Genomic DNA, 15,255 nt, shown 5'->3' on the forward strand with positions numbered 1-15,255 from the left:
CATTGGAGGGGGGAAAGAATTTTCATGCTTTTGATGCAATGTCGTGTTAGTGAGTGGTATATTTCGCTTTCCTTGTTGTTTGGGATTTATAAAGAAAGTAATTTACTTGACCTGTTGTTTACATTTTAAAAGTTACAGAAATCATTGAAAATATCTTTATTAATTTTATTTTCGGATTCCTATATAAATTCTATACAGATGGTAATTGTTTTGCTGTATGCATATTATAGTAGTGGATATATTTTAAAATCCCCTATGTTCACCTTACTATTATTATGTGTTCTATCATATTGTTGTTAATCAATATGCAATACAATAATATTATTGGGACAACATTTGTTATTCCTATTTACTTTGTATTAAACTAAAAACTATAAGAATAAGTAGACAAAGAGATTTTATTGATAATCTTTTAATTTAACAATTAAAAGATTATGAAAGTACTTTGATCGAACATAAAACAAGACATTGGTAAATATTTCTCATTAAGCTTATTTTACAAAGCTTATTTCTATGTTTGTCCCTTATTCTATTTCTTGAAGTTTCTTAAGAATTCTAACTTATCTACTGAATATATATATTTCTTCTATATTTTTTCAATATTACGTATATTCTGTTAAATACTTATGATACATAAAATTATTTGTAATTCTATTTTAAAGAAGGGAGAACTTTCCTTTTAAATATATAAATAATCTTTTATATCTAAAGAAGAACAATTATGTTGTTTTCAACATTGTGTTTAGGTAAACATATATTCAACTAAATGCATGCAATAAAATGACATCAAAATGACATCGGTGGAGGCGCAGAAAGATCTTACAGGTTCCTCGCATCTACAAAATTCAATTACAAATGAATCACAAGAAGAAAATTCACAATCAACAAATGTCCAAAAAGGACATAATCTAATTGATAACATTAACAAGGAAACAAATAAAGTTGCCATTGCAGATACAAAGGACGACATTAAAGATGCACAGGATATTACAAATTCTGATCAAAAGGAAAGTAAAAATGAGGAAGTGATCATTTTAGAAAACATTAAGAAAGAAGTAAAATGTAATATAAATAAAATAGAACGTAGGCAGAATACAGGGAAGTTGGATACAATTTCTTCTGTTTCTGACAATGACTTTAAGTCAAGTAAAAATGAAAATGTAAAAGAAACTGTGTTTAAAAGTGGAAATAATTTAAAAAGGACACGACGAAATGTTAGGTAAGTATAGACAATGTTTATTTTTACTGTTCAACATTTTTCATTTTATTTTATTTTACTCACAAATGTGAGTCTGTGCAAGGACATAGTGCTAGGAATTAGGATTCTAAATATTTCGCCAAAATTAATAATGTTTTGCAAAATAAAATAAACTAAGAAACTAAATTTATTCTTGCAGTACACAAGAGACGGATGTTTCTCCAGACGAAAATAATTTGAGAAACAAGCGAAAAAAGAGGAATACAAATGATAAATTCTGTTGGCGATGTCACAAGGAATCTGTAGAAGCACATTGCAGTGCTTGCCCTAGATCATGGCATCGAAAATGTATAGGAATGCAACAGTCGATTATTCAAAATTGGATATGTGGGGAATGTGCAGCTATTTTACAGGCAGAAAATGCAGAAACACGTTCTACAGCTATGGCACAACTATCTGTTGACCAATTATGTTTATTACTGAAACATGTAGTCGACAGAATGAGAGAATATCCTGGTGTATGTGTTAATTTTCTATTTATGTTAAATTATTTTTGTATTATTCTAGTAAAATTGAATTCAAGTATTTTGGTCATAGTCAGAACCATTTTGGAAACCAGTGGAACTTTCTGAGGCTCCAAATTATTTAGATTATGTGGTAAAGCCAATGGATCTGAGCCTTTTAGAATCGAATGTTCGGGCCAAATTATATGGTAGTACAGACGCATTCATGGCTGATGCCAAATGGATACAACACAACTGTATTGTATTCAACACATGTATGTGTGTAAACATAAATTAATATTATATTAAAATTAAGTACGTTAGAAAAATAATACTTAAATGGGTTTTATTTAAATTAAATTATACAGGTGGTGGTGTATACACAGATACATCTAAATTAACGAATGCCGCGAAACAGATTATTAAATTGGCACGTCAGGAAGTATCAGAAATTGAAGCATGCCCTGATTGTTATGCTCATGGCAGAAACTTACCAAGACCACAACCAGCATGGTTTATTGAACCCTGTCGTCGTCCTCATCCACTTGTGTGGGCAAAGTTGAAAGGCTTCCCATTTTGGCCTGCTAAAGCTATGCCTCGAATCAATTCTCAAGGTTTTATTGATGTACGATTTTTTGGGGAACACGATCGAGCATGGGTTCCTCCGCGAGATTTATATCTATATTCCGAAAATCCACCTGCTCCATTACCGAGGAAGAGAAAATTAGATATGGTAGAGTGTGTTAAGGAAATTACTCGTCACTGTCGAAAGCTAGAACTTGCGTTTGGCCAATTTACATTTGCGCCTCCCAAAGTTCAATATAATCCGCATGATCCAATGCAAATAAAATTACTGTTACCAAATTATGATCCTCTTCATTCTAATAACTGTACATCACCGCAACTCTTGCTTCCAAAAAAGACGCCGCTTCTTAAAAAGCGGATCCATGTAAAAAATAATTTACAAACAAACACGGAAAAAGCAGACAATTCTGATACTGAAAATAAAATATCAAATGAATTTAACGTAACTAACAAAGGAAGCAAAATTGAAAATAAATCATTTAAAGCAGTACAAGAATCTGATAACTTTCAGAAAACCGAGACGGTTACGATTACAAGTAATAATTTAAATGAACCAAGAGAAAGAAAAAGGAAAGTGAATGTGCAACCAGAAAAGAATATGTCAAAGTTCAAAGTAGTGATGAAAGAAGATATAAATACGCCAAGTACAAGTAAAACTAATACAAATAGTGCAAATGATGAGAAATGTGTCAGTAATCCAGTAAAATATGACGCGAAAGCACCAAATTCTATAATGTTGAAACAAGATATTAATCCTGAAAATGCAACAAACAATAATGCAAAATCTTTGGAGAATTCATTACAACAAGAGATAAAATCCCCGAAAAAGCATATAGCAAAAGACATTCACATATCCAAAAAACGAATTCCCTTTAAGGTGAACGTTATTAAAAGAAGTGTCAGCCAAAATGTAAATTTACAGAAGAATAATTGTAGAAACCACGAAAACACAGAAAAAGTTTACAAACCAAAGACTAGAATAGTCGATAAAATCAACGCTGAGAAAGCTTTAAAAATTATTACAACGGAACAAAATCAGAATATGGTAGAATCGACAATTTTGATTAAACGTCAGAATGATTCAATGACATTGAAAGAAGGCTCTAAAAGTGATAATAATAGTAATTTAACAGCATCGTCCATTTTAGTACAAACTAATAAAACATCACTTGATGTTGATATTAATGACGATATTGACATTAATAGAAAAAATGCTACAGATCAACCTGTCGGGTTACTTTTCGTAGCAAATGATGATAAATCTAATATCACGAAAAAGTGTACTGAGGAAACTACCGAGAATGAAAAAAAGAGCGATATTTCGGCTCATGTACAACAAATTTCCAGAGATTCGTTGAGAGCAAAAGATCAACAAGTAAAGGAAAATAGAGCTAAAAAATCATTTCCTAATAAACCTCGTAATTACCCGCAACATATTCCTCGTTCATCGACAAATACATTATCCAGTCCGATTGAGTCTACTGTTCATACGCCTACTCATCAGACTGAAAATTGTGTCGAGTACCAAATGTTGCCCCCAGAAGCAGGTCCTATTAGTGCCCGTTTATATCATGATGCTCAAGATTTAGCTACAAAAATGGCTAAATTAATGGAAGAGGCGTATAAAGAAGCAGCGCATGAGAATCAAAATTGTGAAAATCGCAATATGTCCGAAAATCATCAAGCGTCAGTTCATTTTTTAAGATTACAGATAGAACGAATGAGGTGGCAACACCAACAACAATTAACAGAATTAAAACACAACACTGGTATGTCTTTGCAAGTCGCTTCGTGCGTTATTTTATTTTACATTTTATTATGTCTGTTTACGAGGGTTACATATACATCTCGCAAATATTTTTTTTATTACAGACAGAATATTAAGAGAAATGAAGGCAAGCTTAGAAGCTGAACGATTACGTGCTGTCGAAGAAACTCGTAGAGAAGCCGAAGAGGGGATGTTACGTTGTATCGAAGAAATCAAACGTAAACAGTGGTGTGCAATGTGTGGCAGAGAAGCATTATTTTACTGCTGTTGGAATACTGCATACTGTGATTATCCTTGCCAACAATCACATTGGTCAGTGCATATGAGAACATGCGCTCAACAACCTTCGTTCACTACTATTATTAGTTCTACTGCAAATTCAAATCAGCAACAGGTGATGCCCAGACTTATAATAAATACACAGCATGTGGCATCAAACATGTGGAGGGCCTAGAGCATACTTTAGTGTAAGTCTCTGCAATTGAAGCCAGAAGTTTCGTAAATTATAAATATTTGTTCTCTAAGTATTTATTCGACCATTCGTGGAGAGACGCGGTCGCGAGAAAGCACATCAACGGGAATCGTAAATTCCCGTTACGATTAGATAATCGACACCACGAACTGATCGATCCCCTTATTTCTGTTAGGATAATAGGGGTGGTTCAATTGAATTTACACTGAATTAACACTAAGCTTTAGCAATATCATTGTATTTTTTATTATGTAGCTCATCGTAACTTGTATTTATATATAAGTGTTATTGTTGTAAAGTTAAAACAAACTAGTACTTTATATATAAACTTTTTGTAATGTAAAAATGCAAATAACTTAAAATAAAGAATACGTATTTAAGGAGCAATGCCTGCTCCAATAATTATTCTATATAGGAATAACAATTTTGATTTTACTTTTGTATTTTAGTTAAAATAGAAATTAAAATTAAGATTAATATTTCAACTGACGATACACTATTAATATTTCAACTTACACTGAATATGTCTTTCGACCCTTCATATTTTTGTTACCACTGTTTTTCTAGATTTTCTCAATAATTCAATTATTTGATAATTAGACAATTATATGACAATTTTGAATTACCTTGTTATTCTTATCTTTATGTAATGTTTCAACAAATTTATCTATATTTTTCAGAATCATAATATCAAAATAAACAGACTTACTAATAAGACATACGAATTGCCTTATGACAAACAGAATGAGATATCGTGATTTTTATCTTTGTGTTGTTCTGAAACTGAAGGTAATGGAAATTCATCATAGCGTACGTATACTTTAATATAAACGGACACTTCTTATACAATAAAAAAAAAAAAATAAAGAAAAAGTCGTTCAGTGCAATTATATTACAGCTTAAAAGGCGAAAATTTTAAAGTGACAAAAATATTGATGAAACAAGGTAAATAATATTTGTATTTCATTTTGCACAAACGATCTTGTTTTGTATAAAAAATAGAAAAATAAATGAAAATGTTATGTATAGTATGATATAAATAGCTTTTGCCCATTATGTTTTTAAAAACAATGGGAAAGATGCCCATCTACCTTTATAAAAACTACATATGTATGTGTAGCCAATTTACTTATGTATATAATACCAGGTAATAGTTATTTATTTCACTCCAAAATTTTCAATAGTTAAATATCGCGTTCTTCTGTACTTTTCTATTCTCTAAGTACTCTCGCAGTTTTTGTTTCATAGTCAGATTCTCCAGGGAGAGCGTTTTTATGTTTCAGATAACGCAAAGTTGGAGAGTTTGCCATATCTAAACTTTTCCTAGTATATCTTTTAAAATACTATAAATAAATAAGTATTTACAGATTTATCAACTTTTAAGAAGTATCAATTATACCTATGAATTTTTGATAACCTCTCTAATACATATCAACGTTAATGGTCCAAAAGTGTAATATATGAATTAAAATAAATCATTAAAAGGGAAGACATGCACAAATACGATGAAATGATGTTTAAATCTCTTCTATTGGTAATTAATTACATATCTCATAGAATCGTACTAAATTTTTGTGGTTTGAGTTTGTTTCAGAATCCATTGTGAAATCGACAGAAGAAGACTCCTATTGGTTATATTCCATATACATACAATGTAATGTCTTACGTCCTACATGGTCTCCCATTCGTTTTTAATAATATTTAATTTTTTATATACATAAGTAATTATATTCATATACATATATTCGTATTGCAATTGTGTTCTTCATAATTTAAAAAAATTTGATTTTAATTCCAACCATAATTATAGTAATTTTCAAACAATGTAGTAATTTTCTCCTATGAATTATTAAAAAGTTCATCAATTGTTTCCCCTTATAGCGCTTATGTTTATAGTTTACACGTTTAACAGGTTTAACTTTTCGAGTTGAACATACATAATTCCTGTTTTCTCTGTGGCAAATCTAGAGGACATAAGAAACACTTCGATTTTTTATCAAGTCGATATTACAAAATGTGAGACGCAAAGTTCCGTTTAGTGTTACGCCTATATTGTTTTGAGTCAATGGTAAGAGCTATGTCTAATGATCAGTGATTATATCATAGATGTAGTAGTATGTAATATGTACATATAAGAATATGAATAAAAACTAAAGATCAGACGAAACCTAATTTTTATATTCACAGAACTTGTATCCGAAGACAAGACTTTATAAAGTTTCGAAGCTATCAAAATTTGGAATGTTTATCTTTTTCCTTCTTTTCTGAGAAGTACCAATTCTGTCAGAAATTAATATTTTAATAAATTTTGTCTAGAAAACCACATTATTTATTTGTAGAATTGTATCAATTAAGTTTCAGATCATAAAAATAGTACAAAGATTCAGGTTTCCAAGTTTTGAGGTTTCTAGTGTCACAAGATCTCAACTCTAATGATAAAATGTGTCGTATTTAATTTGGTATTAGATGATGGTTACGATAAATTCAAAACAAGTATTTAATATTTGATTTTATAACTACAGCGGTACTGAATTGATAAAAAATGTTCACGAGATTGAAAAGCGTTACCACGCTTCGAAGAAATACTTTCAAATGCATAACTATGAAAGAGTACAGTCAAAAGGTTAATTTTAATTATGTTAAAAATTGTGCAACACACACACACAAATATAATATATATATATAAATTTCATATATATCACAAAATTAATTATAGGTTTCCAAAAGTGACTATCCAAAGAGAATATTTTCGGGAATTCAACCAACTGGAAACTTGCATTTGGGGAATTATCTTGGAGCTATACAAAAATGGGTACAGTTACAAGAGAGCAGAGAAAATGTTATTTGGAGCATTGTAGATATGCACTCTACTACTTTACCGCATGTAAAGATTTATTGAATTTACGTTCTATATTTAATGGTAACATACTGAAAAAACCATATCTATTCTATTTATTAAATATATATCTGTTTATAAAAAACGAAGTTTTGGTTTCGTTAAAATGCAAAGGAAAAAAATATGAATACAAGTCAATTAAGAACAAATATTATAGGATCCGAAAGAATTAAATGATAACATACTTAAAATGACGGCAACATTACTAGCATGTGGTATTGATCCAAATAAGAGCATATTATTTCAACAATCTACTGTGGATACACACGCACAACTGTCCTGGATTTTGGGGTGTCTAACAACTTTAGCAAGACTAGCTCGCTTACCTCAATTCAAAGAGAAAAGTCAGACATTAAAAGATATCCCTCTAAGTTTATACATTTATCCTGTTCTACAAAGTGCTGATATATTGCTGTATAAGTAGGTATCCTCAGGATACATTAATATATTGTATTAATTGAAACTATAATTTAGTAAAAAAAACAATGCATATTACAGAGCAACACATGTTCCAGTTGGACAAGATCAAGTTCAACACATTCAATTAGCACAAGAGTTAGCCATTAAATTCAATAAAAGATTTGGAAATACTTTTCCCGTGCCTCATTCTTTAGTTAATGGTAAAAATTGTATTTATTTAAAGATAAATAAACTATATATTTTATGATATATTTATTGCTAATAGAATGCATGTGTTGCAGAAAATGCAAGTCAACGTATAAAATCTCTTCGTAACCCTTCAAAGAAAATGTCAAAGTCTGACCAAAATCCAAACAGCAGATTAGATATACTAGATAAGCCAGAAGTATTGGCAACAAAAATAAAGAAGGCAGTTACTGATTGTACTTCGAAGGTAACTTATGAACCGGAAACACGGCCTGGTGTTGCAAATTTAATTACTATCCATTCCATGCTTAGTGGAAAATCACCAAATCAAATATGTTCTGAAGTAGAAGAACTAGATACTGGAAAGTATGTAAATTAAGATATTAAATTTTTTATCTTTACTTGCTATGTATTTAAATTATTTTCTTTTCATTTATCCATTTGTGTATTGCAGATATAAATTAGTGGTAACGGATTTGGTTATAGAAAAATTGACTCCTATTCGTGAAAAATTTTCAAGATTAATTAAGGAACCAGTTTATTTGCAAGAAATTTTGAAAAGCGGTACAGAAAGGGCAACAGATATAGCTAGTCATTGTTGGTGTGAAGTTCAAAATAAAATCGGTTTTAAAAATGACATTCTTCATGAAAATAAATCAGCACAACATATAATACACAATATATAATGTAAACTGAATATTTATTTAAAAATAAGATGTATATTTATTTAATAATTACTATTGTATTGATGATACTATCTCATATCAATAACCAATTTACCTCGCAAATGACCTTGAGTTACTCTATCATAAGCTAATGGTAAATCTTGAAATTGGTAGACTTTCTTAACCACAGGAACCACCTGTGCAAAGTAAGAAGATATTGGTATGCTATATTATGATGATATATGTGTGTATGTATGTGTATATACCTTTCCACTTTCAACAAATTCTTTAAGTGTTTTAATTCCTGCTGCAGAAGGAATAAAAAATCCCCATTTCACTGTACTTTTATTTTCAATTGGAATATTATATTTTACCAGTTCTCCTATATTCTTTACTGTACCCACAATCAATCCATGTTGATCGGTATTTTTTAGTACCGGAGAATTCAAAGTTATATAAGTACTATGGGGGTAACGCCTCAATCGTATTTCATCTGGCCCTTGATTAGCGCAATCCAAAATTATATTATAGCTGAATTGGAAATTAATAAAGTTTATATCAAAAATAGACATTCTTTAATGTAGGATAGATTAATGACTGAATTACATACGGTCCCTCTGCAATAATTCTTGAATCAGCACCATCTAATTTATAATCAATTACAACATCGGGTCCAAGCTTTTGTACCATATTTACAGCATCACTACTGCATGTAGTAATGACCTGAATCATTTTGATATGTTTTATAATATATAAGAACAGTAATTCTTACTTGTATCACAAATGACAATATCAATTTGTATTACATGCATGTTCCAAGCCTTTAGAAGTTGTACTGCTATAGTTCCTACTCCTCCTGAACCGCCTAATACTAGGACTCTATTATTTCTTCTTGTAGCCATTTTAGTTTTATAACACAATGCACCAGTAATCCATAATGCAGACCATGCTGTAAGGCCAGCATACAATATACTAGCTGCCTCGATGTATGATAAATTTCTAGGTCGTAGACTGACCTATGAATGAACATCACTATAGTTTATATATTTTGTATGTTATATCGCAATGTATTCTTATATTTATTATTTATTTATCCAATTTTATTTACCGATGAATTATTAACAACTACATAACCAGCATGACAACCTTGTTGCTCCACAGGAACTACACCCCATACTTCATCACCTAACATTAATCTATCTCCAACGCCATGTCCTTTTGACACTACTATGCCAGAAAAATCTCTACCTAAAGTTAATGGCAATTCCAATTCACCGTATTGTCCACTGGTAAGATTTCTAGCTTTTCTCATTAAATTTAGCATTACTGCGCCATATCCTTCTAATATAAAACATTCAGTTATGATGCTACATATTTATTGTTTAAGCTGTAAGAAACAAAAAAGAAACTGACAATTAGTATAAGATAATTCATACTTGTCATAGCTATATCTATGGAGTTTACGCTAGAGGCTTCAACTTTGACAAGAATATCTGTTGGTTTAGCGATCACTGGAATCCTAACATTTGAAAGTTTTAATTCTTCCAATCCACCGTATGAGTGAATTTGCCAAGCTTGCATTTTGTCCTCAACATTTTCTTTATATTTGGCTAATACATTACTAAGAAAACGAGATTGTATGCTTCCAATATTTGATTTTAGATTTAGCGTTATTCTTTTTAACATTTTCCACATTGATTTCAGTTGGGCACTAAATAATGTAAGATTTAAAGATAGGTTACGTTCAAGAGATTCTGTTAATTTAATTCGCAGCAATATTAAAAATATTTTCTTTTATAATTTAACAATGTAAATTCACACATGACATTAGGAAAATGGATAATTTAGTGACTTTGATTGAAATTCTTTTCCATGGTAAAATTATCTAACATTAATTTCTCCTGTATTCAATACGTATCCAACAGCTGTATCCAATACGAATTATGAATTGAACGTTAATGTCGTGTGTCTTTTCTTATTTGTTCTTTTTTTCTTTGATATGTACACGTGTGCACATAAATATGTGTAAAATATATCATGTATATACATATGTATGTACGTGATTAAGTTTGTGTAACGTTAGTTACGTATTTTTATCTTTGTTATCCATTAAATTAAAATGTACCACGATTAAAAATTCTATTACTACTGACGAATTAAAAGCAATAAATTCAAATAAAATGTACATACAAATGTATATGTATAAACGAATACTTTTTTCATTTAGAATATTTACATCAATAGTCAAAATCACACATTTTCACAATCAATGTTATTATTACATTATATAATCTGTTATAATAAAAGATGAAGTATATGAATTTAATGTTAAAAAAAGAAATTAGCGAAAGATAATGATAACTATAACTGAACGCTATGTAATGTCATTGATATTATTCTTCGTTTCATTCTTAAGTATTAAATAGATATATACAGAATACTTATGTATATATAATAAGAATTAGAAGAAATATATGCATTATTTGGTTGTTATATTGCTAAATATATTACAATATAATAATAATAATAATAATATATTATAATTATATTTGAAGGTTTCATATCAGAATTGTGTGTGAAATGAAAATCATTCATGATTTTGAAAATTCTGTATACATCATTGAATTATATACGCACGTTGACGCACTATGTACACGAATAGGGATAAAATTTATTTATATAGATATGTATGCCTTAATTACTGAACACGTTCAATCAATTAGAAAAAAAAGAAAGGTTCGGCGATACTCGAGTCCGTGTATGATAATAAATTATGCTACATGCGCATAGATGATCGAAGATGTGGTTTCGTTAATCTTTGGTGGTACTTTTAGCAGTGGATCATGTGGTACAAGAGAGTAAAACGAGGGTGGTTCTTTCGTTTTACGAGTAAATTTGACAATGCGCATGCCTGTTATCGATCGCTAATCACTATGGTTACGCCTCGGGATAGAGGTACGACAGCGACTACGACGGTGACGACGACGGCGACGACGGCGACGACGACGACGACGACGACGACGGCGACAACGACGGTGACAGCGATCACCCTGCATTTGTTTCACGGTGAGTTTAACGAAAGTTTAAATAATTGATTCGGTATAATTGATCGAATGCAAAAGGGGATAAAAGTGATAAAAGTGAAAACTGAAGAGAAAAGTGCATAAGCTGATTGAGTGAAAAGAAATGAAATAAGGTGTAAATTTTCGAAATTTTAGTAAAAATAGTTTGATCTTTGTGTGACATCCCTGTTTAAGTACTTGCCGATAGGACTAAAGTGGGGAGACACGTAATCGACATAGAGACCGAAGGAGAAATAATGAGAGAGAAGTAAACTGAGAGAGATAAAAAGAGAAAGAATAAGTGGGGATGAGGAAGAGGTGAGAAAGGAAAAAAATCGGGAGAATGAAGGAACAGGTGAGGGGTGGGCAGAAAAGTAGGAGTAGGAGTAAAACTCAGAGGAAGAAGAGGGGGAAAGGGCTGGTGTAGGGGTCGAAAGGAGGTGGACGAAGGGGAATGGGAAAACGCATACAGGGCTGTTCAGAGTAACATGGAGCGCATCGCGGGCGCAGCGAGAGAGGATATTGACATTTTCGGTCGAGGGGCGCGCATTCGTAGAAGAAGGGGTAGTGGGTAACGGGGCAGTCGCCTCTTTTACCCGATCCTGCAGTATCCATGACTACGCCGTCCGCGAGGATTTCGCGCGAAATACCGGAAATTTCGGACGCGTAATCTTTTATTTTAAATAGTCTGTCAGTGAATTGTCAGGTGTTTTAGATCCTGTTGAACGACATCAGTCGTTAGGTCGACTATCGCTTATTGCTTGACAGGTGATCGTTTGCGAATCATTTGCTTTCGAAAAGGGTGGATACCGTGATCTCACACCCCGCTACTACGATCGCGGTAGCCCATCCCTTCTTTGATTCCGTCCCTAACCCCTTCTCATCCGTTCGTTTATCTTTCTATCTCCTACTACAGCACATATCCTTTTCTCCCTTCCTTCTCTATTCGTTTCTCCCTTTTTTTCTTTCTCACTGTCATTCTACTTCCACCTTCTTTTACCGTCAAACATAGAACGTGTTCGACATCTTCCGCTGTGGCGAAGATACCGCCAATGCAATGGTGAGTTTTTTCTCGTGACTAAACCAAGTCGAAATACACGAACCTGTACAAACGAGTAGGCGACAAACGAGCGGACACAAGAAGATATGTGTACTTATTTATCTGGGCAGAGTAAATGTGTGAGAAAAAGAGACTGAGGAGGGAGAGGGGGAGCGAGAGTGGGGCGGTGGAGGGCGGGGAAGGAGAAAATCGTAAAAGGAGAAAGAACGAAAAGCATACGATAAAGTGTATTCAGAGGGTGTTCAGAAAATGAGAAAGGCTAAAAAGGACCTTGAATAGAAGAGTCTCTTGTTGAAAGTTGGGAAACGAGGGGCGTTGATTGAACACCAAACAGCAAATGGGTATATCCTAGCTGCTGCAATGTTTACTCGAATTCCACAGTGAAATATCTTCGATTAGGCGGTGTCGGTCTTCCTTTATTATTCGATAACATGATTAGTTACTAGTTACAGTGACATGTGCTATTTATCGTTAATTGCGTAATGTTTTTGTTGAATAGTTTCGAAATGATATTTTGAGAAACATTTTCGATGGTTAATCAAAATTTACATCGAGCTGTAGTGTCCTTTTTATTCATATCGTTAATTGTCATTCTATTTCGTTCCAACATTTATTTATCGGATTAACTGACACTAAATATATTCATCTAAAGGTACATTTACCTAGCTGCTTTTAATTGTTCCTAGTAGCTTCGCGATCTGTATTTTTATTCCTATTTGCCGAAATGATTGCGTCGTATTGTATCAATGCCCAAAAGCTTGTATGTATATTGATATTTCGTCGTTTTTGAAGCAAAAATGGCGGTATTTGTTATTACAAATAGGTAGGTATAACTTTAATAGCGAACATTATTGAGGTAAACCAATATTTATACACACAGGAAATAACGAATATAAGTATAACAGAGTAATGCGTATTATGTAGGTGAAAAGTCGGTATCGGTTCAGTAACCCTCTCGGCAACGCCACCCCTATTATTATCCGTAACACGTCCACGCAACACTTTGTTCCGCTTCATTCACCTCGCTAATGTCTGTGCCGTCGTATGACACTGTGTCATTGTAATTATTTTTTTTAGGTATCGAAATAATTTGTGGCAGAGACTATATCATCTTTTGCATATAATTTTTAAAGATATTTGACCAAATGCTTTCTTTTTATTAGTAATTATGTAACTGAATTGCAACATTACGCAATTTTACTATATTCTAATGTAAAGCGTGTTTCTCCCTCTTTGATATTGTCCAAAGAAACAATATTGGATTAAATAAACTCGAGGTTAAAGTTAAAGGTGACTTGTGAGGCTGATGACCGACACAGAATCTTCTCCTTTTCTTCTCTTTTTTTGCTTGTTTCACTGACAATTTTTAAATTAATATGATACAATTATTATATTTCCAGCGATTATGTCAGGGGCAAGCTGATAAACTTTTGAACACCTGCAATGATGTGACAATAAAGGTATATTCTCCTACATCCTTTCTCATATCGCGGGGTATTGTCCCTGTTATACAGTGCTTCCCAGAATAGAACAAGAGAATGAAATAAAAATTATCATCAACTAAATCGATGATTAATGAAAACGGTGCCAAACGTCGATAGACAAGCCAATCAACGTGAATATACAGCATCTTGATATTCCGATAAACATCGATAATTAGGGAGCAAAAAAGGAACAACAAGAATAAGAAGAAACGAGGGGTTGACCACTGACTGCAAAACGCACACAACAGAACAGGTTGATTAAGATCAAATCTTAACGAAGGAAAACAGAAACAGACAAGGAAAGCACAAAGAAGGGAGAAATAGTGGTAGTTATTGAAAAAACAGTAAATTGATTATTCAAAGGTTGCGTGAAAGAAGGAAGGATTACAGGTGGTATAAGAGAATAACAAGAATAGAATGGGCAATAAGTTGTCTTGCAGTTGTGCTCCTCTTATCAGAAAGGCTTATCGTTACGAGGATTCACCATGGCAGGCTGGCGCGAGGGGCGGAATGGGCGGCAGCGGAGGTCGCAGGGGTGACACTGGCCACTTGCTCAGGTGCGGAAGCTTAAGAGAAAGGAAGAGGTGCGCATACCATACCATTCAACCATTCAACCACTCCATTCGACTCCATTATCAGTCTTTACATTTTAGGAAGGCTACTTACTCATGAAAACACATTGCTCCTTCTCATTTAGCTCCCAACTCAATTGTCCACATGTCCCCATATAACACATACATACACATTTACATCGAATGCACTATTACTTGTTTTCTCCTCAGGTAGAATATATTTATTCGAACTGTTTGCTTTTACATTGTCCTTTTTAAGAAAACTAATCACTACCTTTATTTCCCTGCCGTATCTATGTAGCAGTGGCGTGTACCTTTAGACCATAATGCGCATACTGTTCCCTCAATTTGAATTTTAAATAAGAGCGCGCAATATTTCGTGCA

The 15,255-nt window shown here is 32.5% G+C and overlaps 4 protein-coding genes across 19 annotated transcripts in view; 3 read left to right on the forward strand and 1 right to left on the reverse strand.

Moving 5' to 3' along the window:
• Positions 1–7,152, forward strand: LOC126919927 (protein kinase C-binding protein 1). 5 transcript variants are annotated; one of them, XR_007711829.1, is made up of 9 exons: positions 2–201; positions 747–1,219; positions 1,398–1,716; positions 1,796–1,976; positions 2,070–4,055; positions 4,159–4,448; positions 5,207–5,471; positions 6,121–6,180; positions 7,049–7,152. XR_007711829.1 is itself a non-coding variant. In XM_050729630.1 (7 exons), exons 2-6 carry the CDS (start codon positions 792–794, stop codon positions 4,506–4,508), a joined length of 3,264 nt encoding a protein of 1,087 aa, XP_050585587.1. In that variant the 5' UTR covers positions 1–201; positions 747–791; the 3' UTR covers positions 4,509–4,521; positions 5,207–5,552. The 5 variants fall into 5 exon arrangements, 3 of the variants coding, with proteins under 3 accessions (XP_050585587.1, XP_050585585.1, XP_050585586.1); XR_007711828.1 differs by lacking the exons at positions 6,121–6,180; positions 7,049–7,152 and having other exon boundaries at positions 5,207–5,336; positions 5,425–5,552; XM_050729630.1 differs by lacking the exons at positions 6,121–6,180; positions 7,049–7,152 and having other exon boundaries at positions 1–201; positions 4,159–4,521; positions 5,207–5,552.
• On the forward strand, positions 5,694–8,782 carry LOC126919949 (tryptophan--tRNA ligase, mitochondrial). Of its 2 annotated transcripts, XM_050729724.1 has the most exons (7): positions 6,601–6,797; positions 6,882–7,149; positions 7,243–7,410; positions 7,580–7,842; positions 7,921–8,042; positions 8,124–8,394; positions 8,483–8,782. In XM_050729724.1, exons 2-7 carry the CDS (start codon positions 7,069–7,071, stop codon positions 8,712–8,714), a joined length of 1,137 nt encoding a protein of 378 aa, XP_050585681.1. In that variant the 5' UTR covers positions 6,601–6,797; positions 6,882–7,068; the 3' UTR covers positions 8,715–8,782. The 2 variants fall into 2 exon arrangements, with proteins under 2 accessions (XP_050585682.1, XP_050585681.1); XM_050729725.1 differs by lacking the exons at positions 6,601–6,797; positions 6,882–7,149 and adding an exon at positions 5,694–6,594.
• On the reverse strand, positions 8,712–11,648 carry LOC126919946 (reticulon-4-interacting protein 1, mitochondrial). 5 transcript variants are annotated; one of them, XM_050729713.1, is made up of 6 exons: positions 11,387–11,648; positions 9,802–10,080; positions 9,500–9,709; positions 9,304–9,416; positions 8,960–9,224; positions 8,712–8,890 (listed from the first exon to the last, which is right to left on the reverse strand). In XM_050729713.1, exons 2-6 carry the CDS (start codon positions 10,015–10,017, stop codon positions 8,783–8,785), a joined length of 912 nt encoding a protein of 303 aa, XP_050585670.1. In that variant the 5' UTR covers positions 10,018–10,080; positions 11,387–11,648; the 3' UTR covers positions 8,712–8,782. The 5 variants fall into 5 exon arrangements, with proteins under 5 accessions (XP_050585670.1, XP_050585669.1, XP_050585667.1 ...); XM_050729712.1 differs by lacking the exon at positions 11,387–11,648 and adding an exon at positions 10,130–10,805 and having other exon boundaries at positions 9,802–10,031; XM_050729710.1 differs by lacking the exon at positions 11,387–11,648 and adding an exon at positions 10,130–10,803 and having other exon boundaries at positions 9,802–10,034.
• Positions 11,624–15,255, forward strand: part of LOC126919921 (protein still life, isoforms C/SIF type 2) — a 26,351-nt gene continuing 22,719 nt past the window's right edge. For 2 of the 7 annotated variants that reach the window (XM_050729601.1, XM_050729602.1), the window contains exons 1-2: positions 12,391–12,815; positions 14,216–14,883. In XM_050729601.1, coding sequence (XP_050585558.1) covers positions 14,717–14,883 — 167 coding nt within the window. In that variant the 5' untranslated portion in view covers positions 12,391–12,815; positions 14,216–14,716. Of the gene's footprint in view, positions 11,760–12,390; positions 12,816–14,215; positions 14,884–15,255 lie in introns of those variants that run through there. The other 5 variants (XM_050729596.1, XM_050729600.1, XM_050729597.1 and 2 more) reach the window with 4 other exon arrangements.

This window comes from Bombus affinis, chromosome 9 (assembly GCF_024516045.1).
Source record: "Bombus affinis isolate iyBomAffi1 chromosome 9, iyBomAffi1.2, whole genome shotgun sequence".
Taxonomy (NCBI): domain Eukaryota; kingdom Metazoa; phylum Arthropoda; class Insecta; order Hymenoptera; family Apidae; genus Bombus; species Bombus affinis.

Excerpts from the sequence above, each read along its gene's own strand:
- LOC126919927 (XM_050729628.1), top strand. The coding sequence starts at position 792 with ATGACATCGGTGGAGGCGCAGAAAGATCTTACAGGTTCCTCGCATCTA. Across the intron at positions 1,220-1,397 it reads AGGACACGACGAAATGTTAG|TACACAAGAGACGGATGTTT; the intron begins GTAAGTATAGAC and ends TTATTCTTGCAG. Across the intron at positions 1,717-1,795 it reads GAATGAGAGAATATCCTGGT|TCAGAACCATTTTGGAAACC; the intron begins GTATGTGTTAAT and ends TTTTGGTCATAG.
- LOC126919946 (XM_050729710.1), bottom strand. The coding sequence starts at position 10,388 with ATGTGGAAAATGTTAAAAAGAATAACGCTAAATCTAAAATCAAATATT. Across the intron at positions 10,035-10,129 it reads CATAGATATAGCTATGACAA|AAGGATATGGCGCAGTAATG; the intron begins GTATGAATTATC and ends GTTTTATATTAG. Across the intron at positions 9,710-9,801 it reads TAGTTGTTAATAATTCATCG|GTCAGTCTACGACCTAGAAA; the intron begins GTAAATAAAATT and ends GTTCATTCATAG.
- LOC126919949 (XM_050729724.1), top strand. The coding sequence starts at position 7,069 with ATGTTCACGAGATTGAAAAGCGTTACCACGCTTCGAAGAAATACTTTC. Across the intron at positions 7,843-7,920 it reads GCTGATATATTGCTGTATAA|AGCAACACATGTTCCAGTTG; the intron begins GTAGGTATCCTC and ends TGCATATTACAG. Across the intron at positions 8,043-8,123 it reads GCCTCATTCTTTAGTTAATG|AAAATGCAAGTCAACGTATA; the intron begins GTAAAAATTGTA and ends CATGTGTTGCAG.